The sequence below is a fragment of the Heliangelus exortis genome, chromosome 14 (genome assembly GCF_036169615.1).
Source record: "Heliangelus exortis chromosome 14, bHelExo1.hap1, whole genome shotgun sequence".
Taxonomy (NCBI): domain Eukaryota; kingdom Metazoa; phylum Chordata; class Aves; order Apodiformes; family Trochilidae; genus Heliangelus; species Heliangelus exortis.
In genome coordinates this window covers 5,548,879-5,570,681 of record NC_092435.1, presented here as the reverse complement: position 1 = coordinate 5,570,681, position 21,803 = coordinate 5,548,879, and the positions used below count along the sequence as shown (strand labels likewise).

General features: G+C 47.2%; 1 protein-coding gene across 1 annotated transcript in view; it reads left to right on the top strand.

Moving 5' to 3' along the window:
- Positions 1 to 21,803, top strand: part of GPC3 (glypican 3) — a 149,078-nt gene that overhangs the window by 81,571 nt on the left and 45,704 nt on the right. Inside the window, exons 4-5 of the mRNA XM_071757701.1 lie at positions 8,024 to 8,157; positions 10,897 to 11,022. Of these exons, the coding sequence (XP_071613802.1) occupies positions 8,024 to 8,157; positions 10,897 to 11,022 (260 nt within the window). The remainder of the gene's footprint in view (positions 1 to 8,023; positions 8,158 to 10,896; positions 11,023 to 21,803) is intronic.

Sequence of the window (21,803 nt, the reverse complement as noted above, 5' to 3'; positions counted from 1 at the left end):
ACACTTTCAGGCTCCTCAGGAAATCAGAATTCTGAAGGGGTGAGGGCAGTGTGGGGTGAGGATCAGCCCTGCCTTCCCTGCCATGCCTCGAATGATCCATGCAGCAGGTCAGAGGCTTTGGAGCTTCACCAGAAGATGGGCTCCAGGTGCTGTCACATTTTGCTCCTGCACCTGGCTTTTGTCAGGCTAGCACACTTGTACTTTTCTCTGGATTTTCCTCCCAAATCTTTCCTTTTGCTTTGCTCTTGCCTTTCAGGCAAGGCTGACTTCTCTTTCCAAGAATAAAGCCTTCATTTGGGTTATGTAAGCACCATCATACTGGGCAGATCTAACTTAAAACCAGGATGGGTGCAATAGGAGGTTACAGGGTCGTGTTCCAGAAAATGTCTCAACTTGTGCACAATGCATAAATTTGTGCTCAAAATCAAGCAAATATTTTTAGCTTGGCTGTCCCAGTGGCTGGGCTGGGTCTGAGCCCTGAGTGGAGCACCAGCTGCCTGCCTTGTGGTTTGCTGCCAAGGTCCAACCATCAGAACTGAAATACGAATTTTTTGTGTTAAATACAGAATTAACAAAACACTGGAGGGAAACACTGACTTAAAAAGTTGTGCCTTAATGATATGTCATGGATTATAAAGGCAGAACAACTGTGATCATTTAGTCCGACTTCCTCTCTACCTATAAATAACAATAAACAGCCTTTTGCTTAAACACAAAGCAGCTTTCTCTGGTGGATTAAATGCTGCATACTGGGGATGCCAGAAAGAAGAAACATCTTGTTTGCATTATTTTATGTGGATTTGAAAGGGCTCTACTCAAGCTGAGGTCGCAGTTCCTTTGAAGGAAAGGGCATCTGGCACCAGGAGAAGCTGGGTCAGCACAGGGGTCACGATATGGTAGGATGTAACATGGAGGTGCCTGGGATGCTGCAGCATGTGTGTGGGACACCGTGTCAGGTCCTTCTGGGGGCAGGGTGGCACGTCCTGGTGGGAGCAGTGATGGAAATGCATAGAATCATAGAATCATAGAATTGGCTGGTTTGGAAGGGACCTCTGAGATCATCAAGTCCAACCCTTGATCCACTCCCGCTGCAGTTCCCAGCCCATGGCACTGAGTGCCACATCCAGTCTCTTTTTAAATATCTCCAGGGACGGAGAATCCACTGCTTCCCTGGGCAGCCCATTCCAATGTCTGATCACCCTCTCCATAAAGAAATTCTTTCTAATGTCCAACCTAAACCTCCCCTGGCACAACTTGAGACCTCTTGTGCCCTCTTGTCTTGCTGAGAGTTGCCTGGGAAAAGAGCCCAACCCCCCCCTGGCTCCAACCTCCTTTCAGGGAGTTGTAGAGAGTGATGAGGTCTCCCCTGAGCCTCCTCTTCTCCAGGCTGAACACCCCCAGCTCCCTCAGCCTCTCCTCATAGGACTTGTGCTGGATCCCTTCACCAGCCCAGTTGCCTCCTTTGGACCTGCTCCAGGACCTCAGTATCCTTCCTGAACCGAGGGGCCCAGAACTGGACACAGGCCTCAGACTGATTTAAGTTGTTTGAACCCTGAGGTTGCAGAGAGAAGTGCAGATGGGGATCATCCAGCTACAGCAACAGGCACCAAGGGTTGAAACTTCTGTGCACCCACCCCACTGCTCTGCTGAGCTGCTGCACCCTCACCTTTATGCAGGCTTTGGGGTAGATGCATCAGATCTGCCAGCTCTTGTGTCACTTCTGTCCCACCAGCACACTTGGGAAAACATCATGGTCCTCACCCTGAGGACCCAACACCTTCCCAGTTAGTGCTCAGGTTGCATCAGGGCATGGTGAATGCCTTGGGCAGCATACGGGGTCCCTTGGGCTGGCTGTTCTGTTGTCTCCCCTTCCATCATTTCTCCGTCATTATTTTTCCATCCTCTCTCATTTTTTCTTCAGTCCGTGGTCAGAGCTGTCTTTGCAGACAACAAATGAGGCCAGGGAGGGCACCCATCCATCTTCCCTGGGCTCTGTGTTCCTGCTGTGATGCTGAGCCCCTGCAAAGTGTCTCGTGGTGCTCTGTATGACGGATGGGGTGTAAAAACGAAGTTACATTTCCTTCTAAAAATGTCTCCTCAATGCCTCCTTGGTCTGCAAGAGTTTGAAGAACAAATCTTCAACCCAGTGGCCGATGGTCCTCAGTGTAACTTGGTCTGGTAGCTGCAGTGGTCCCTGAGCATTTGTAGTGAGTGTTTGCAGCATGTGTTGGGTGGCACCAGGGGCGCTGGTGTGACAGGCACTCTGCTATTATAAGCATCAGTGTTTGTGTGCATTTTACACGTTATAGCGTTGCATTATTTAAAGGTAATGCATTATTAAACACTTCTCTCCTTAGCATGGAGAGTAGGTCACTTCCTGGGATTCCTGCTGCTCCACACTAGTGAGTTAGGAAGTTGTCTCTTATGTAATCCCTGCAAGGTGCTGCCTGAAAAATGGAAATTGTGATGCTATAGAGGTGATTAATAACACTCAGTACTCCATTAATGAGGAATTCTGGTGAAATGTGTGTAGAAGACATCTGTGTTATCGTGCACAGTTTTTTCCTTCTGCTTGAGTGCCTGGAACCAGAAGAACAATCATTACTTAGTTAATAATGATGTGCTTCCTAAAGTAAAGGCTTGTAAATTCATTTTTATGCCCATAATCATATTTTCTGCTGTGAGAAGAGTGAGAGAGCAGGAAATTGACTCTTTCCCATCTTCCTGACAAAGTGTGTGTAATGATTACAAGCATATAGTAAGAGTGTCCTTAGCTAAATGTTTCTTCACTTGTGTTAATCAGCATTCCTTTGAGCACGGTGCAGTTTGCAAAGGAGATGCAATCACTGGGGTAGTGTGACAGATTTAAATCAGTAATAAAAGCCCTGGGGAAATTAACAAGACAAAACATTAACCACAGACTGAACATTAACATATATTAGCATTTTTATTACACCTGTAGAAATGGTAAATGTGCTTGGTTACAACTACTACTACAAAGTTTATGTTCTGTCCCGCATCATGGCAATGTGTATTTTTGGTTTAAGCCCTTTAGAATTTAATTAAGCGGATTTCTATAGCAGTGCTTGAGTAATAGACTTCAGGTTCACTTTCATGGTGACTCTGAAGATAAAGAATGCATTTGTGCCCTGTTTATAATGCTAATAATACGGGTGATGTTCAGCAGAGCAGGTTGTGAAAAAGAAGTGGGGAATAAGTCTCAGTGCAGGCAGCTGTGTTACTGAGCCTCTCTGGTCAAACTGGGTCCCACCACTGAAGGATGTGCAGGGTTTACTGGGCACCAGTTGGTTCCTCCAAAGGCAGCACTTTCTGTTGAGGTCTGGGGTTGTCTCTTCTGTGCACACCATAGCAAATCACCCTTTCAGAGTATTTGAATCAATTAGAATAGTTAATCGCTTTTCAGCTCACTGTGCAGCTTCTCCCAAAGGAAACTCAGGAATAGGTATAAAATGACATACATGAACTCCAGAGAGCAAAGAAGATTGTGAGAGGAAATCTTCAAAAATGAGGCCATTCCCCTGAGGACAAAAACACGACCGTGTCTTCCTGGAGAACAAATCTATAAGCAGAAGAATTCAGAGAGAAGACAAATGGAAACTCCTTGTAAAGTTTAAGTAAAGGTCAAATATATCAAGCAGCAGGTATGCAAAAGTGTCTAATGCACTCTGTTCTTTTCCAAGGAGAAGCTGATTAGCTTTTTTAAAAGAACTTATCAAAAATTACTTTTGAAATGCTCTTACTCTTAAAAGTGATGCTCAGATTGGCACTGAAAATCATGCATGTTCCTTCTTTCCAATCTTTCCCCACCTGGATTTTCTTGCTGATCTGTATGGTGAGAGCTTTTTGCCTGGTGTGGTGGCTGCAGTGCTGTGAGTGATGCCATCCTGCAGCCAGGCTGGGGGTGCCTGTGGGGACATCACTCTCCGTCAGCTGTGCTGAGGCTGTGATGCTTTGCACAGAACCTGGTACTGTGGTCAGAGCCCTTTTTTTGACATAATTTAACCTTATTCCAGTAGTCCCATTGTGGACCAGTGTGCTCTACACCCTTCCAGCTGAGCAAAGGAGCTGTGCTGGTGGATCTGGTCCCTGGCTGCTCACAGTGCATCATTTCCATGCAGCCACAAGCAAGTTCCCAGCAGTCCTCTGGCACATTTTACCCTAGATTTACAAGGAAGCATTAGAGTGGGCTGATAGTGCTACTCCATTAGCTTTGTCCCTCTTCTCCTCTCCAATCAATGTTCCCTCTGTTGGTGTGTGGCTCACAGGGATGCTGGGAATCAGCTGCTTCCCCTCTGGTGTGAGGACTGGAAGCAGCTGGCAGGTCCTGAGGAGCCACAGGGTCCCCAAGAGCTCTGTCTGACCAGTGGGCACAGACATCACCCTGTGGATGGAATAAAAGAAATGAGGTGGTGAGTAGTGGTTGGCAGGAGGCAAAGTTTTCCCCTTGTGGCCTGGGTCGTGCTCTCAGGGAGGAGACTAATGAAATTGGGTAATTAGTGAGTCTGTTAATGAGCTGGGCAAGAAAATTTAGCTTTGGCTGTACAAGTATTGATGGCTTTGGGGCATTGTAAAAATTCAGGGCTTTGGGAAGATTTTGCTTGCCTTGTGTCCCTTTGTGACAATTTTTCTGTGGACTGGAAGATTCTTCTAAAAACAATCAAAACCCCAACCTCCACTTCCAAAAACTGCACTGCTATTTGATTTACTTACTGTTTTTGTGTGGCATGATGTTTCAAGCTGCTGCCCGTTCTGGGACCATCTGTGAGACATAAAATAAGAGACTGCACAGCACTTGCACTGCATATACTTCAGCTAAGGACTCGTGTGTATTTATGATGCCACTGACAACACGCAGAGCCTGAGAAGAGCCAGTGGTTCCATTCCATTTGAATGTCACCTCTGTAGTTGTGTGGTGGGAGACAACCATATATTACTACTGTTGCTCAACACTGGTTTAGCACACACAAGTAGCTCTGCCATCTTCCTCCTGCTTTCTCTCTTGCAGGCATCTCACCTTGCCAGGGATCTGGCTGCTCTTGCTCTGCTGCTCCTGCCAAAGCAAATGATGCCTGGAGAGCTGAAGCATCTCACTTGGTTAACCCCAAGGTGTGAGACTTGTGTTGTGCCTTCTCCAGCTGTCCTACTGTGCCATTTTTCTGGACTTTTTAAAATTCAGAGCTCACTCTAAAATAGCAGTGATTAGCACGAGACAGGGAAACTGGATTCACATTTTCCTAAGCTTGCAGCAGGGACTCAAAAAGGGGGAAATCTTGAAACAAGATTTCTGAGCTGTTGTCCTAGGACTGCTTGTGGCCCAGCAGACTTTGGCAGATGGTTTGTGAAACCTTCCCCTTCCTCCCAAAATCACGTGTGATTCTGCCCCTGTAAATGAGCAGGCAATCTGTTACATCTACGTTCTCTCACTTTTTGTTTAAAGCTAAAAATCTCAGCTGTTTTTTTGTTTGACTAAAATGTGACTTAGCAAGGTGGGCTGCAGTGTGATTATTATTATTATTTTCTTAAAAGGTTGATTAGACCTTGAATAAATAAATAAGTAAAAACTTAGATGCACTGCTTGGACTTTCCAGCTTCTACCTGTGAAGATTTCATCTGCTGTCCTGTTTCAGGGCTTGCACAATCCTGTTTGTGGTTCCATCCCTCGTGGGGTCCCGTGGTACCCAAGTGGGGCTGTGAGGATGTGGCTGAGCTGCAGCTCCCATGCCAGAGCTGGGAGCAGAAGGGCTGCTTTGCTTTTTTGCTGGTGGGAGCTGAGGCAGTCCTGGCTGCTTTGCTGTCTGAAGTGCCATTGTTGGTGCTGTCTCTTGGGCCCTCCCCTCACATACAGCAGGTCTCAGCATCCTTGGGGAAAAAAAACTTGATCCTGGACTTGCTCTTCTCTCAGGGTTCAGTAGGCTTTGCCAGCTGAAAGGCAGGCTTTGGAAAGGGAAGGGGGGGGATTTTCACTGGAGAATCAAAGGGAGATATTGCAAGCAGCAGCTTAAAATATCTGACCTTTTCCTGCTTCTTTCCTGTTTCACATGCCCATAGAGAGTGTGGGTGCAGCAATGCTGCTTCTGTGGCATTGGTTGTCCTGTGCCCTCTGTCCTGTCCTGTTTGCATACATTGTGTTTCTCCAGGGCAGTTTTGTGGTAAGTTTCATCTCTGGCCCCACTGCAGAGAGGTGAGGTCTGCAAACCCCCCCATGCCTCCTCCTGCATGTTTTGGGGTCAGTGGCAGTAGCCAGCCCAGAGAGAGGATGGGATGTACAGACCTGGTCTGCAGCAATGGGGTCTCAGGTGTCCTGAATGCCACTGTACAGTTCTGCTGCTGCCCCATGGTTTCCTTCTAGTCCTGGCTGCCTGCATTGGGGCATTACCTGAGAATTTTATGTGTGCTAAAGGAAAACTAAAAAGGATAGAGAATAGAGCCCAAAACATGGTATTTGTTTTTCTTACTCCCTTCTTTCCTCATTTTTTGAAGCCTGCCTCATGATTTAAGGAAGGGAGTAGGGCTTATACATTCTTCTGCAAGAATTGGGTTTGGCAAGTTGGAGAGGAATCAAAGCCAAGGGGGGGCAATAGAGGGAAAAACCAGATAAGATTCTGCAGAAACTGCTCCCCTGGCAGCTGCAGGAGGAGCCTCTTTGGCAGAGGAGCAGGAGCAGTGTCCCTTCCCACCCTGCTATGAACCAGAGATGACAGTGCCCAGCTCCCAGGAGGTTTCTCTTTCACTCTGCATTGTGTGGCAGCCTGAGCAAACAAACTGTGCTGCTCCTGATAATGAAAGAGGTGACGTTACTAATTTATTTGCCCACTCAAATACAGGATGTAATAGAACAGAATTAATCTCTTCTCTTTACACACAAGATGCTTGTAGCTTTGGGCGGCGGGTGTGCTTTTAGCCTCTGGTGTGCAGCTAATTTGGAGTTTAGCTGCCTGCCTTGGTTCATGTAGCATGAAGATAAATGAGGTGCTGCAGGGAACAGGCATTTTATGGCTACGTGGCTGTTTCTGAGCCTGGATGCTGGTGGTGAGATGGGGCTCAGAGAAAGAGGAGTTGGTGTTAACTGTGCCTTTGTGGTCCCAGCAATTGACTGAGCCCCTTTCAGCATAGATGGTCCTGCAGAGTCGTGTGGAGTGATTCAAAAGATGAGTTTCCTAGTGTCATCAATGTCTGGGGGGAACAGTTGTCCCTCAGTGGTCTCCCAGAGATGACTGTAAATCATGGATTTCCATGCTCATCCATCGCAGCTTGGACTGCAGTGGCAGCTGCAGCACTGCTGGCTGAGTCTGGGGACATTGGCTGCACAGGAGAGCTTTAATGAGGCATTTTGGATTCCTTCCCTCACTGCTGCAGCCAGTTACCAAATCATCTGTGTGCTAATGAGCTAATTTGTGTCATTAACAGAGCCCTGCTAATCAAGACCTCCCATGGTATGACCAGGCTGTTGCCATAATGCTCTATTTTCTGATAGATTCTGATTTTTTTTAATTAGCAGTGACATGTAGGAGGCTCATCCCTAGGCACCTGCAGCACAGGCCATGTGGATGTTGAGCTGCCTCGAGTTACAGAACTGGGATCTCAGGATCCTTTGGAGGGGAGAAATTACCTAAAGCCATGGGTAGAGCATCCAGAAGTACCATGGTTTTTGGAAAGGAAGGAGAACGGAACCTCAAGCCCTCTTGTACCAGCATGAGTTTAACCTGGCACAGGGAGTTCTGCCAGTCATGACTGCATCTTCAGGAGGTTTAATAATCATGGGGCACTTAGATGCCCAAAAATGCTCCTTGAAGTTTCCTGCCTTCCCTTCCACAGGGAATATCCGTACAAGGGTGGGGCTGCATCCTTATGGCAGCAGTTTGCTTGGATAAGCTATGGGAGAAATGAGGATGAAGGGATGAGTGACCAGCTCATGTACAGGGGCCAGTGTGCATCTCAGCAATTTTCCTGCAGTATTTCTGGTCCCAGTGTTCCCTCATGCTGCTGTGTTTGTGTTTTCCAGATCAGCCGACTGTGTGGCCATGCCCAGCAGAGGCAGTATCGATCAGCTAATTACCCTGAAGACCTTTTTGTTGACAAGAAAGTCCTGAAGCTGACTCACATTGAGCAAGAAGAAACTTTGTCAGGCAGGAGGAGGTGAGACGGCTCAGGCTGAGCACGGTGTCCATGGGGTGGGCTGCAGGAGTGGTGGCCATACAGGATGTCTCTGTGGGAGTGGGGTGGAAAAGAAGCTCCTTATTTCCCTTACCCATAAACCTGCAGATGTTTTATTCTTTTTTTAACCTGTAAAATGGCCTCTTGCATTTCATCTTTGTTTTGCTTTTTCGCAATGCACCAGGCACCCACGTTCATACACCAGATGAAGTGTCTGGGTTTCTTGGGCACTGTAAGTGCTAGAAATACAGGTTTAGCTAGAGATGGAAACGGTTGCTCTAGCCTGAAACATTGTGTGTGAGGGGGACTCGTTTCACTTCTTTTTGTGCAGTCTTGTATAGTAGTTCAGGAACATTAATAATCTTTTACTGAATATTTTCAAAGAGAAGCAGTTGCCTCTGCTGCTGGTACTGCACTCTGTGCTTCCTTCCTGTAAAAAGAAGGAAAAAGAAAAAAAGAAGGGAAAAGAAAAAAAGAAGCTGTTAAAAGAAGCTGTAATTCATTGGATTCATAGTGGTGTGCCAGGGAGAAGCATCTCCCCTCTGGATCTGCAAGCACACCCAGAGACGTGCAGTGCCTTTACTGCTGTCTTGAATACAACAGAAATCCTGGTGAAAGAGAAGCAGGCAAGCCTGTTGGAACTGGAGATGGATTTCTCTTTAAAGAGTTGTGAGGCTGCATTGTTGGTATTGTTCCTATGAGATGTAGCACCAGGACTTGCATTCCTCTGTTGTCTCAAGATGTCTGAGGGTTACACAGCCCAGGTTCTGATGGAGATGTCCTTTGAGGACTGTGAAGTCTACTGAAATCTGCTCTGATGAATTTTGTGAGCTCATACCTGCAGATATGGAGCAGTTTCTCCCTTCCTCTCCCTTCTCAGTGAGGAAGGAAAGTTTTATTCCGTCTGTTCACTCCAGCACTGCTGGGGTCTGCAGGGTGGGGGAGCAGGACAGTGTCTAGGATGTAAGGAGATGGGTGTGATGGGCAGTGTAAGGTTCGTCCTGATCTATGTAACTGAAGACCCAGCTCTTACCTCATTTGGGCTTTCGAAACGGTGCTGTTTGGACCTCCTGCCCCATTGTAAGCCTGGGGCAGGAGATGGCCACAGGAGGTGGTTCATGCAGGAGGTGAATGTCTGAAGCACCCCTCCAGATTCTGTACTTCCCACTCTTTGGAGGGATTTCAACAAGGCAAACCCCTTGTTTATTGGCATGGACAGCAAGAGATGGGTTGGTGCTTGTGATACCCCTGCAGGCTGCGTTGTGGTGACCCGAGGAAGGGCTCGGGTGGCTCGTTGCCTCCACTGCCTGCTGGCCCATCCTGCACGGGTGTTCTCAGTCGGATCAGAGCAGAAATGGGCTCTTGGTTAGCAAAAAAAGTGAGCAGCGGCTGCTTTCGCTGGTGCAGGGAGAACTTCTCCTTGCTTGGCCTGCCCCCAGCTGGCAGTCGGGGGCTTGGGCTGAAGAGGGAACCTCATGGAATCCCCGAGCCAAAAGAGATGGAGTTGGGCACCCCGACTGCACCCCAGCCTGCCTAAGCTTCCTCTGTTTGATGGTCTGATGTGGAGGTTTCTTCATTGTGGGCACCGAGGGGATGCCCCTGAGAGTGCTTCCACTTCCACATGGTGATGCCTTGTCATCCCTTGTCAGGAGGGTGGCCAAGAAATAACCCCTTGCTAAAAGAGGAAACACATTGAATTCAAACCAGGAGACTGTGAGGCCAAGTCTTGCTTCCTTCAGTCTCTGCTATTCATATAATCATACGTTTTTGTGCCCTTCACCTAATTAAATCTGTCAGTTTTTGCTGGTGACATCTGCTGAGTGCCCCTGAGGGGACAGAGCTGGGCTGGGAGGTCAGACACATCCTGCAGCTCCTGGCTCCTCTCTGGCAGCTCTCAGAGTCCCTGGGGTCAACTGCTGTCCTGGCACCTCTGGGACCACTGCTGTGGGCAAAGATCCCCCCTTCTGGAAAAGGGGGTGCACAGGGTGGAAGTGCAGCCTGATTTGCCCTCCCCTCTGTCTGGCTCAGGGACTGCTCCCCTGCCTCCTCCTCCTCCTTCCTGGGCAGAGCCATTTTGCTGAGTGTAACCTGACCCTCTGATGGCAGACTGTGACCCCATGGTGAGCCCAATGTACGAACTGAAATTGTGTATTTTCAACAGTGCAGTACAAAACTCAGTGTCATTCATCTCCATAGGTCTGTCCTGAGGGTGCCTGCTCTGGTGTGTCACCAGAAGTGCCACCTGCACTTGTAGCAATGTTGGATGACCCATGTCAGCCAGACAAAGTGACAGAGCTGTCCTTTACTAATGGGCCTGCATTGCCTTCTGCAAACTGGAGAAGACTGCTGGCAGCTTGAGCACTTGCTGTTCAGATACACCCCACATATGCATGGCCTGAGCCTGCAGCACCTTTCCTGGGTCTGGCAGAGTGTGACTTTGGTGTGCTGCATGGCTGAGCTGAGCTTCTGCTGCCCCAGCATCCCTCCCATCACCAGTGGTTTTGCCCTAAGAAACATGGATTCAGCCCTTGACTGAAGAACAGAAGGGAACAACGCAAAATACTGCTTCAGATCAGAAATAAGCCTGATAGCTTCACAATTTGTTTGCACCTAGCTGCTTTCTTGTTGTGTTTGTGTGACATCCTTCACTGCTTAAAATGCACCAACTCCACCTTCTTTTCTGCTTTTAACTGAGCACCGTTTTCCTCCCTTTTCTTCCAGGGAACTCATTATGAAGCTGAAGTCCCACAGCAGTTTTTACAGCAGCTTGCCAGAGTACATCTGCAGCCACAGCTCTGCTGTTCAGAACGACAGCCTGTGCTGGAATGGACAAGAACTCGTGGAGAGGTGAATCACAGCTCCCTTCCTCTCCCCAGCACTGCTTATCTTTATTTTAGACAGGCACAGGAGTAGTTTGTGGTCGAGACACTGCCCGTTCCCTTAAGAAACCTCTTCTAGAGCCCGTGTCCACATGTGCTGCAGCTCAGATGGATGTGCACAGGCTGCAGGAGAAGTGGTTGTGTGCTGCCCTCCACCGAGATTCCTGCTCTCTGCTGTGAAAACCCTGCAGCCAAGGCTGGGTCCAGGCAGGATGAAGGGGGAGCAGCAGCATCTCTGCCCAGCTGAGCTCCTATGGGAGGCTGCACCACGGTGCCAGAGGTACCTCTGGAGTAGCAATGAGGGCAGTTGCCACCGTGCACTGTATTGGGGTGAGCGGGACAGGAGAGCTGGCATCTCCCTGCTCCCATCCACAGACTGGCAAGGAAAACCAACTTGAGGGATTTCTCCTTGACTGTGGCTCTGTGCCAGTGAGCTCTGGTGGTGCCACTGCTGCCATCTCACCTTCTGCCTGCAGCCAAGCCCTGGCTGTCCTCTCTACAGAGCCATTCCCACCTTGCTGCTGTTCCCTGCCCTGCTTACTGGTTCTGGGGGTGTCTAGGCAGTAGCTGTGAGGTTAATGAGGACAGGCAAGTGCATGATTAATAGCATAGAAGGTAAGGAAGCCTTAAGATAAATGGAGATTATTTTTTTTTCCTTGCAAAAATGCCCCTCGGGAATGTTAAAGAATGTGGAAATAGAACATGGAAATGTTTTTTTGTAATTACGCATAAATCTCCACTGATCACCCTGCTTTTCAAAGCACCCTTTGCTATTAAGTAGTTTGTATAAAGGAAGAAATAGACATAAAATCAGGAATTGGTGAAACGATGTTGAGATATTAATTATGACTTCTTGATCAGTAACTTCAGATGGTAATTAGCCTATACTTGCAACCCTGAACTGAAACACTGAAGGGACCAAAATAGCATCAAACTATATTTTGAAAAAAAAAATTGCTCAAGCATCTAAGATCACACACTTAATGAAATGAACTTATTTTGCCTAAGGAAAAAAGTGTCCTCTCTCTCTACCTGTTTCTGGAAAATCTTGCCTAAGTGAGAAGTACAATTGGAAAACAAAAATTGCTTTCAATACTGTCTCAGTGATTGTTAATTAACAATCACTGTTCCCTAAAACAGTGCTATAAACACTGCAGCTTTGCAGGGGAGGACCCAGGAGTGAGGTCTTGGCTTATGACGTTTCACTGGGGCCATGGTCCAGGTCCTTCTGATGCCACAGCTGGGTGAAGTAGCAGCAATGCTCTACCATGCAGATGTCATCACTTCTGTCAGCTCCTATGAAACATTAGTAACAGCTCACTTGCAGCCAGATATTGGACTTTTTTTTGCTGTGAGAAGAGAGGAGTGCTGAGAGTGAAATCCCCATCCCCTGACAGGGACATCAGGGATGTTCTGGAGTGGGAACCTCCTGCTGGGTGGGCAGAAAAGTAGTGTGGGTGGGATTTGAACACCATCATGAAAGCAGAGGATTCAGGAGGGAGGACAAAGGGATGCACTGCATAGGAATAACTGCTGCTCCTTAAATGCATCTACTGCCTTTCCATCTTGTATTTTCAGTATCTGCAGCTCTTCTCCCCATAGGCTGCAGAAGTGTATCATACATGGTGGTATTTCTGCTGATGCAATACAGGGAGAACTCAGCTAAATAAAGCTGAATTAAGATAATGGTCTGGGGTGCACCTGTGTGCAGAATGTGTCTCAAATGGAAGCAAGCATACAGCTAAAATTGCCTCTAAAGTCACTTGCATTAGGGCCAGACCTCACTGCTTACGTGCTCAGACTTCCCAGCATGGCATCTCTTAGAGACTCTTGGAGGATTCCTGAAAATCAAGAGCATTTAAGGTAATGGTGCTTGAGTACTCCAAACCACCAGTTTCTTTATTCAGTGTTTTCCCCAAGAGGGAGCCAAGCAGCTGTTCAGTGGGTAGGAGCTCCTTCCCAAGCTGCTCTGAGGATGTATTTTATGTGCTGGAGTGTTTCTGGCATGGCTACAGCAATTCTCTTGCAGGACCAATGTGCATTTCACTTGTTGGTTATCAAACTTCAGCTTATCACGTTTTACAAGATATTTAGTGTTTTTTGAATCCCCACTGTTAAAGTCAGGATGCTGACCCAATAGTTGTCCCATGCATGTAGGAGCTGACAGAAAGAAGGGGTTTATTTTCCAGGTTTCTGTGCATGTAAAATAGACTTTATATCGTAATGCTTCCCTCTTGCTTTGTTGGATCTTTGCTTTTGAAAGTGAGATCTTTCTGAGTGGAAGTTCAGCAGGCTGGAGAGGAGGAGATGCTCATGCCTTGCACTTAGCCTGCTGCACATGGTGGCTGTGGCTGGATAAGTTTCACATTGAGGCAGGATTTAGTTGCCTGAGCATGGATACCACGTGCAGTCTGAGACTCCTTCAAGTTTGTGGGACATCCATAGTAATATCTAAAACCTCCTCTATGTGTCCCTGTAGAGTGGCAGCTTGGGCTCCACAGAGGCATCTTGTGATTGCCATAGCATTACAAGATGCCCACCCGAGGGATAGGTTAAAAAAGCAGCCAGAGCTGCTGAGGGGTAGGAGGGGGGGAAGAGGATGTTTGAGTGGATGCTGTGTTTCCTTGTGTTTCCATGTCTGATGCCAGGCAGATGATGGATAAAGCTTCTTGGGTGTTGCTGTGTTAGGGAGCTTGGCATGAGCATTCACAGAAGCATGTCTGGGCTTTGGTGGCATTCCTGAAGGGCTTGTGGCTGTTAACCTCTCACATCTGGAATGCAGTACCTGAGTGTTAATTAAGTTAGAGAGAAGCCCTACTGGTTTATCCATTTCCTGACTGCTCTATCATGATGAAATTTGCTAGTTATTCTGAGCTCTTTTCCTATAACACACTAAATCAAGCCTGGAATAGCAACTTCACAGCCTATTGTCAATGATTCAGGTACCATATAATACCAACAGTGTGTATCCTGCTATTTGGTGTAAATGGTCCCTTTTGCACCCTAAGCTCCTCTTGTGTTTTTTCTGAATCACTATTTACTCTGTCCTGTTAATCCCAGTGCTTGTTATCAGCAGAGAGGAGAACATGTCCCTCCTCCCTGTTTGCCAGATTGTGCTCAATCCCTTTTCACTGGGTTTCATTTCCCATTTTAAGTCCTATGTCTCCTCCTTACCTTTAACTCCCTCTGCCCTGACTGAACTGGAGTGTTTGTCTGGGCCTCCAAATCAGTGGAGTCAGCTGGACTATTTTATTGTGCTTTTTTTTTTTTTTTTTTTTTTTTTCCTGATGCAACAAACCATTCCAGTGCAGTCCTGTGCAGACTCTGCTGGCTGTGTTGGCTGAGGTCTGACTCTGCTGGAGCTCTGTTCTTGTTTCATCCCTGGCTCTGAGGTTTCCCAGCGATGGAGCAGGGTCATGTATGCAGCAGGTTTATTCCTTGCCTGGGGCAGCCCCTTGCAAACCCCCTGAAATTAGAAGTTCTGAGGACCTGCTTGACTGAAGGCTTTCTACACCTTGGCTCGTGTTTGGGATGATGTGCAATGTTCTCTGCTGATGATTCAGCATCACTCATCCCACTTTGTGTATTCTAGCATTTTAGTATGATTCATCCCTCACTTTTTTTTTTACTAAGTTTTACTTTGTGATATTTTGTCCATCTCATTTACTTCTGTGGGTTGGACTATCTAGTGGCAAGAATTCATCTGCCTTCCCGAGATTTGATCTGTAGGTTTAGGACATGGTGCCTTGATCTGTCAGAAGGAACAGTTTGTGAATAGTTGTAACCATAGAAGAAAGGTTGGTTTGTGTCTTGTGCTGTTGCTGCTTGGTTGAAGAAGATAGGGAAGGAAAAGGCAAAAGATTGCTGCTTTTCATACTTAGAAGTGTGCAAAACCACTTTGTGCTTGTATCTGACACCACAAAGGTCCACAACGAAGTGGCACACTCCACTACTTGCTTCGAGCTTGTGAAGGTCATGGTGCTTGGGCATTCATGGTAGCTGGGAGCCAGACCTGCTGGATCTCCTTCTGTCTTTGTGCATCGCTGTACATCTCATTAAAACCTTCCTGGGCTCAATTAATTGTCCTATCTCCTCCCTGAGATAGGACAGTACTGGACATGGAGAAAGGGTGAAGATGAAATATCTTAAACCTGCCTAAGCAAGGGTTGCCATCATGCCTTTCCTTGCCTCTTTGTCTGCATGTCCTTGCTCCCTTCCCCCACCTCCTCTCTGGGTGTGTTGGCTTGTGAGAAGATATATGGTCTCCATCATCCTTACCCACATCCAACATAGAGAAAAAACAGAGGGTGATTCTTATCACTGAAGTCCTGACTGAATAATTAGCACCTTGAAAGGCTTCAGCTTAAGTCAAGTGAGTGTTGAGATATCAAACTCATCTCAGTTTCTATGGGAGTTAAGCATCTGAAGCTCAAAGGTGATTTGAGCCTTACATGTAGTATCAGGGTTTTGCAGCATTTAATACTAAAAGCCAATTAAAATCAGAGTTGAATAATCTTCCATGAGCGTATTCCTTTCAAGCAGTGCTGAATAGATTGACAGCAACATTTGCCTGCTGCAAAACTTGTAAGCACATTAGGTATTACTGTTAGATACTGTCATTTCCAAATTTCTCAAGACAAGCTTATACATTGATCTAATCACCCACATATCTCTTATTCTCTTTCTACCAATTCCAAATTAATATATTTTTAGCACCTCGCCAGATTCTCCTCTTCAAGCTCGAAGTCTCAGATTTCCTTGCTGTTGCCAACGTACTGTGGTTTATTTTAATCATACAAATCATAAACAATGAAAGCACAATTGGAAGCAAGAGAGAAAAATGAGATTCTCTAATTGGAACAAAGGAAATTCCATGCCAGCAATAACCCTTTAGTTCATGAAGGGTTTGGTTATTTCTGGCAGTGTTGCAAAATATCTGATACAATGGACTCCCCAAAGAGAGAGGCTGTATAACTTTTCAGGCACATAAAACACAGCTTTGTAGCAAATGTAAGCTATAGTGAAAGGATAGTAGGCAAATTCAGTGGGTTATTGAGTGGTCATAATTCTTTCCAGAATATTTCAGAAATTAAGATCATGAATCTTCCTATATTAAGACTGCTGCTTAGTCTCAGGCTTAACAATTTTTTCCATAATCTATTTGTCTTGAACTTGACTCAACTGGAGGAAGAATGGAAGGAGTCTCCAGGCTGTCCCTGTATACTTCAGGCTCCCTTTGTTTGCTATGAATATTAGGGTTTTTTTGGCTGTTCTTAAAGTCCCATCTCCCAGAACCAGGTGAGACTTCACATTTAATAAAGCAGATTAACATCTGCAGCACAGTTAACGTCTGCACCGCGTTGCGTAAGGTGGGTGGGAAGAAGCAGCACTTCCATTTGGCAGGGAACCCATGGAGCAGGATCTCAGAGGGCTCTTGTGGTAGTGAGCCCAGGCCGCAACGTGGCTGATATTTGGAAATCCTGCAGAAAATGTCTCCTTTTTGTTCAAGTGAGAAAGTTCCCCACTGAGAGCGTTTGGATCTTCCTGGCTGCTTTTGAAGGAGCTCGCTCAGAGCTGCTGGGGGTGTAAATTGGCTGTGGAATTGCAAGCTCTGCCTGCAATGGCTCCAAGAAGTCAAGTGCATGTTGCCAGCTGGGAAGGCACCCAAGAGCCATACACCCCAAATCTCTCCTGTCACCTGCACCCCCCTAAAACAAGTGTTTGCATATGGCCAAGGGATGATGGGACTGTGAAGCCCATATGGAAGAGGAGAGCTGGGCTAGACCTGCTCTAGACCTGCAGCTCACACCCAGCCTGGAGCAATTGGTGTGATTGACCAGATACCTTTGGACAGTCTCTCTTTTGAGAGGAAACTACCAGGTGGAGAAGTTACCATCTCTTACAGACTCACCCAGGAGTTATTTTCTAGCTGCAGAGCAGGATGGGTGGGTTGGAACAGCTCTTCCAGCCTTTGGCCTCCTGCTGTTTGCACCACTGATGAGACACTAGGGTTGTCACATAAAACCAAAAGGGAGCTGGGCCAGAGAGAATAAAACGTGGGCATCACCACTGTACCCACCTTTACTGACCCATGGAGACCAGCTGGAGAGATGACTTGGGCTCCTGCCAGCAGTGTGGTGGAGAAACTTTTCTTTCCTGTCTCCCCTTTTTCATGTCTTTTTACCTCCTATGTGACTTGGTGTCACCAGCCCACATGGCCTGTAGTAATTCATGTTTTGAAAGGCAGAGCAGCTTCAGGGGATTGCAGGTGCTGGAAATCCCATTCTCTCAAGCTTGGTTATTAAGTTCTGTGCAACAAATCCTCTTCTCTTGTGCTTTAGTCCTGTCTTGTAGCAGACTGTGTTGTATTTGTCTCCCATCCACTCCCCCAAACAAGTACAGTTCAGTGAACAGAGATAGTAGGGGAAGAGCCTGCAAGCCATATTGAGCTGGTTACATTGTGGAGCTGCATTTGAAGAATTTGCAACTGGAAGGCAGGCATAAATTAATTGTTATTTGAATGAAAACCTTACTTTCCTTTTTCTAAAGATGTAATTCTTTATGTTTGACTTAGAGGATTACTTTCTCTAAATCACATGTTAGGTATTGCAGTAATTAATCTCCAAGCTTAATATGGCCAAGTAGGTTGAACACACTTTTTACATTCATTGAAATGTATTTAAATTGCATATGTCATCTTATCTGCTTTGAAATGAAAGTCTGGAAGGAGATGCATTTGGACTGGAATGAAAGCTTTCATAAGAGACATTTGTGGACTGCTGGGAGGAAAATGGTGAAAATCTCTTTAATTTGGCTGCACACTTGGCCATTCATTGTTGGTAGATGAGAAGGAGCAGGAAGGGTCTGTAGCTGAGCTGCCCCCACAGAAGACCTCAGATTGTCAGGTTGTTGTCTTTAAAGATGTTTTTAACAAGCGCTGCTCATCAGCACATTTTACAATGTGACATTTGCCTATGGAAAATACCTTGTCCCCAGCAAGACCCCCAACCCAGGGAGCCCAGGCAAAGAGATGCTGCTGGCTGACATTGACACACGTCAAGGAAGAAAGTATTTTGGGCTTTGCTTATGAAGTGGAAGCCAGACCCTGCTCGTGTTGCAACACTGATATCCCCTCAGTGCAGGGACCCCCTGGGACCACGGTGTGGGCTTTAACCACTGTGCATATTTGCTGCTCAATGTGGATATCACCATGGCAGAGGTACGTGATGGGTTTCACAGTGTGGCACAAGTGGCCTGCAGAAGGAGCTGGCTTATGAAAGCAGCTTAAGATGGCTCTGAGATACCTACTTTGAGCTGTGGCTGAGAAACATAGGAGGAAGGTGATGCTTTGCTTTGCAGTGGGACATGAGAGCCCATCAGTCCCAGGGGAGCCTGCATGGGGTCTGCCCTAGGAGCCTCCCCATCCTTCAGCTCAATGGGGTCTGCAAAGGCATCTCTGCCATTATTAAGGCCTTTCTGCTTGGCCCAGGCTGCAGGGAGGGGTGCCAGCTGCCTTTCCCAGCTTTTCTGGCATTTCAAGAATGTCCATCCCCCACTGAATCTACATTTCAGCTTTTAACTCTTTGTTTGGCTGCATCCCCTGTGCCTGAACGTGTGCCAGCCTGGCCCTGGTGTGTGTGTGAGAGAGAGGCACACAGCTGAGGGGGAGCTGGGGTCCCCATCCTACCCAAATTCACCAGGAAATCTCGGCTCCTCAATGCAGAGGCAGCGTGTTCTGAAGCACCCAAACCACAATGGGGCTTGGCTCTGGCTCTTTGGATGTTGTGTGTCCCCGTGCTTCTTTGCTATTCATGCTCAAAGAAGTGCAGCTTGCAGACCCCAATGTCTTGCTGCTCCAAGTGACTTGTGTAATGATGCAAATAGTTCATTTTGGGCTCATTACAAACGCTGGTGCCTGGCCAGGTGGGGAAGAACCAGGGAGGGGCACTCTGCTTCTCCAGTATCACTTTGAGGGAGAGATTCACCTGCAGATGCTTTCGGGTTTGCTTCCTTCTCTGGTAACCTTGTTCCCCTAGGGAAGGTGATGTGACATCCTCACTGCTCCACTGAAGTCACATCAGGGACTCTATCTTCTAGAAAACAATTCTGGTCTTTGGACATGAAGTTATGGTGACCTGCCATAGCTGTGTTCCTCCCTCCTGTACAACATTGTGTAGGCTACAGAAACCCTCTCTGGCAGTGATTGTGTGGGTTTCAGAAGGGGCTTTGCCCATTCAAACCCAAGCTGTTGAGTTTCTTTGTATAAAAATGTTTAGGAGAGAGTTTGTGTTAATTTGGGTGTGCACCAAGTGGGCTTGCTTCTGCTCTTGCTAAAACCTGTGGGAGATTTATCCTGCTAGTTAAATTTGTCAAACCGTGTGAGACTTTTCAGCAACATACTTGAAATTAGTGTTTTAAATTAAATTTATAATGACACAAAAAACTGTCTCTTTTTTTGGCATCTAAAAAGCCACGTGTCATGTGGATGTTTACATTCAGCCACTAGATGTGTTCATCAGGTTGGCATGGTGGCATTCAGCTGTGACAAAACCAGCAGCAGGTTTAATGGTTCACTGCTCCTGCTGCCTTTTTTCCCCTGCAAAAAGTTAAGCCCAAAGATTTGCAGAGCCGGGCAGGTCTGTGCTTGTGGCAGCAGCATCTTCCCACGAGATGGTGCTCGGAGCTTGTGGTCCTGCTGCCCATCAGTGCTGGGAAGCCAGAGCTGCTGCTGGATCCGGGCTGGTGCAGGCTCTGATCCAGCTTGGGCTCTCTCTGGCCCCGTTTCTTTTAGTCACTCAGCTTTCAGCCTACAATGAGCCTCTAATTTCTCGGGTATAGCTGAGTTTTGTACTTCCCACGATAATGCAGCTTTTAAAGCAAAAAAACAAACAAACAAAAAACCCCCAATCGACCAACCAAAAAACACACAAACAAAACCCCCTCACAGCTGTGTGTTTTGCAAAATGCTGAGTCCCAATGGGAGGCCTCAGCATGGGGAGAGGTGTCTGGGTGGAGAATTGAGCTGCTGGAATGGGTCTGTCCACCTGGGCAGTACCCTGGTCCAGGGAGAGGCTGCATGGGGCTGGGCTGCAGGCAGCTGCCCTGGCTGAGGAGCTGAGGGGGCTTGGGAGACCCAAGTCTCTGCTTTGCTGTGATTCTCCTCCTGTACCTAGACAAGCTGTTCAAGTCCTTGCACAGGGACATCACAATAGTGTGATCCTCTGCCAGGAGCACAAACATATTTTTTTTTTTGTTTCTCATCCTTTTTTGTCTGTCACTTTTTTCGGTGAAGCCTCCTGTGGGGCAGGCAGTTCTCAGCCCACTGCTGAGGAGCCAGAGAGCCAGGTGGAGACACAGAGCACTCCTGTCCTTGTAGCTCCTGTTCTGAAAAATCCTTGGAGTAGAAATCAGCCTTAGTGCTGCATTGTAAATAATGTGAATATTTCAGGTTAGGGACAGATTCCTGTGGCTGCATTATAAAATTGGAGTTATCTTTGTATCCCTACCTATCTGATTTGGTCTCATTCCTAATTTAGAGTTTGACTGGGGCCCCTGTGCACGCCCAAAATCCTCTGTGTGCCCCAAAAATTGTTGTGACTGAATGTCTCTGTGCCTCTTGCTTTCTTCCCCCAGCAGAGCATCCTCCCTGAGCTGGCCCCACCATTCCTTCTGTCTCTCTCCCCTCTTTTAAATCCCTGCTGAAGTCCCACTTCCTCCACAAAACCTCTGTGAAATGGGCTGACTGTCATCACCCAGGCTCACCCAGCAGCTCGGGGATGAAGGATTAGCAGGCAGGGGGGCAGTCAGCAGGGCTAGTGCTGGGAGTTGGCTGAGGGCATGATAGGAGATGAATCTCAGAAAGGAGTGTTCATCATGTTTTCCCACAGCATGGGAAAACCAGGCACAGAGTGGAGCAGACGGATGCTGGCGTTATCTCGGCCATCTCACTTTCATAGCCTGTGCTGGGGTTTGGCAGCCTGTGCTCGGGCTGTCAGTTCTTGGAAATGAGGGCTTGTTTTGTGCTTGTAGAGTACCATGGCCTGTCACTGAGGCTACACTGAACACCAACAACCCCCAGCTCAAGAAGGCACCGGTGTGCTCTGTGCCACTGCCGTGCCTGCCAGCAGTCACTGGTGCCAACCTCTGGCTGAGTGGGAGCTTGGTGCAGAGATGCTTGTCTTGCACCCTGAGTGCAGGTATGGAGTGCAGAAACACATTCCTCCAAAGCCAAACATGCAGCTATCCCTCTGCCCCTTACCTCCTTGTTTTTAGTGCTCTGATAAACATTGTCACTCCATTAATTTTCCAGCAGTGAATATGTATTTATTTCCTAATGGCTGGTGAAAAAGCTGAGCACGGGGTTGGCCACCTTCCTTCTGCAAAGCTGCCCTGGCAGTTGGTGGATCCTTGTGGAGAATTGCACCTGGGGATCTCTCCACTGGTTCTTAATCTGCTTTGCTATGGGTGCTTTGCTGACTTGCACAGTACCTGTGTACATCAGGATAGCACCTGGTGCAGAGCCCACCACCGCACCAAAGTCAAGGTAGGCTCTAAGCAGTCACTTTGATCCCCAAGGCTGGATCTCATCAAAGACTGAAATCAGGGTTGTTTGACAACACCTATTTTCCATTAGCAATGTTGGCAGCATTAATTATATTCCGATGCTTTAATTCTTTATTATTGAAATCACACATCAGTGATAGTCATTATTTTGCAAGGGGGTTGATGTTGTGCTAATCAGTGTGCAGT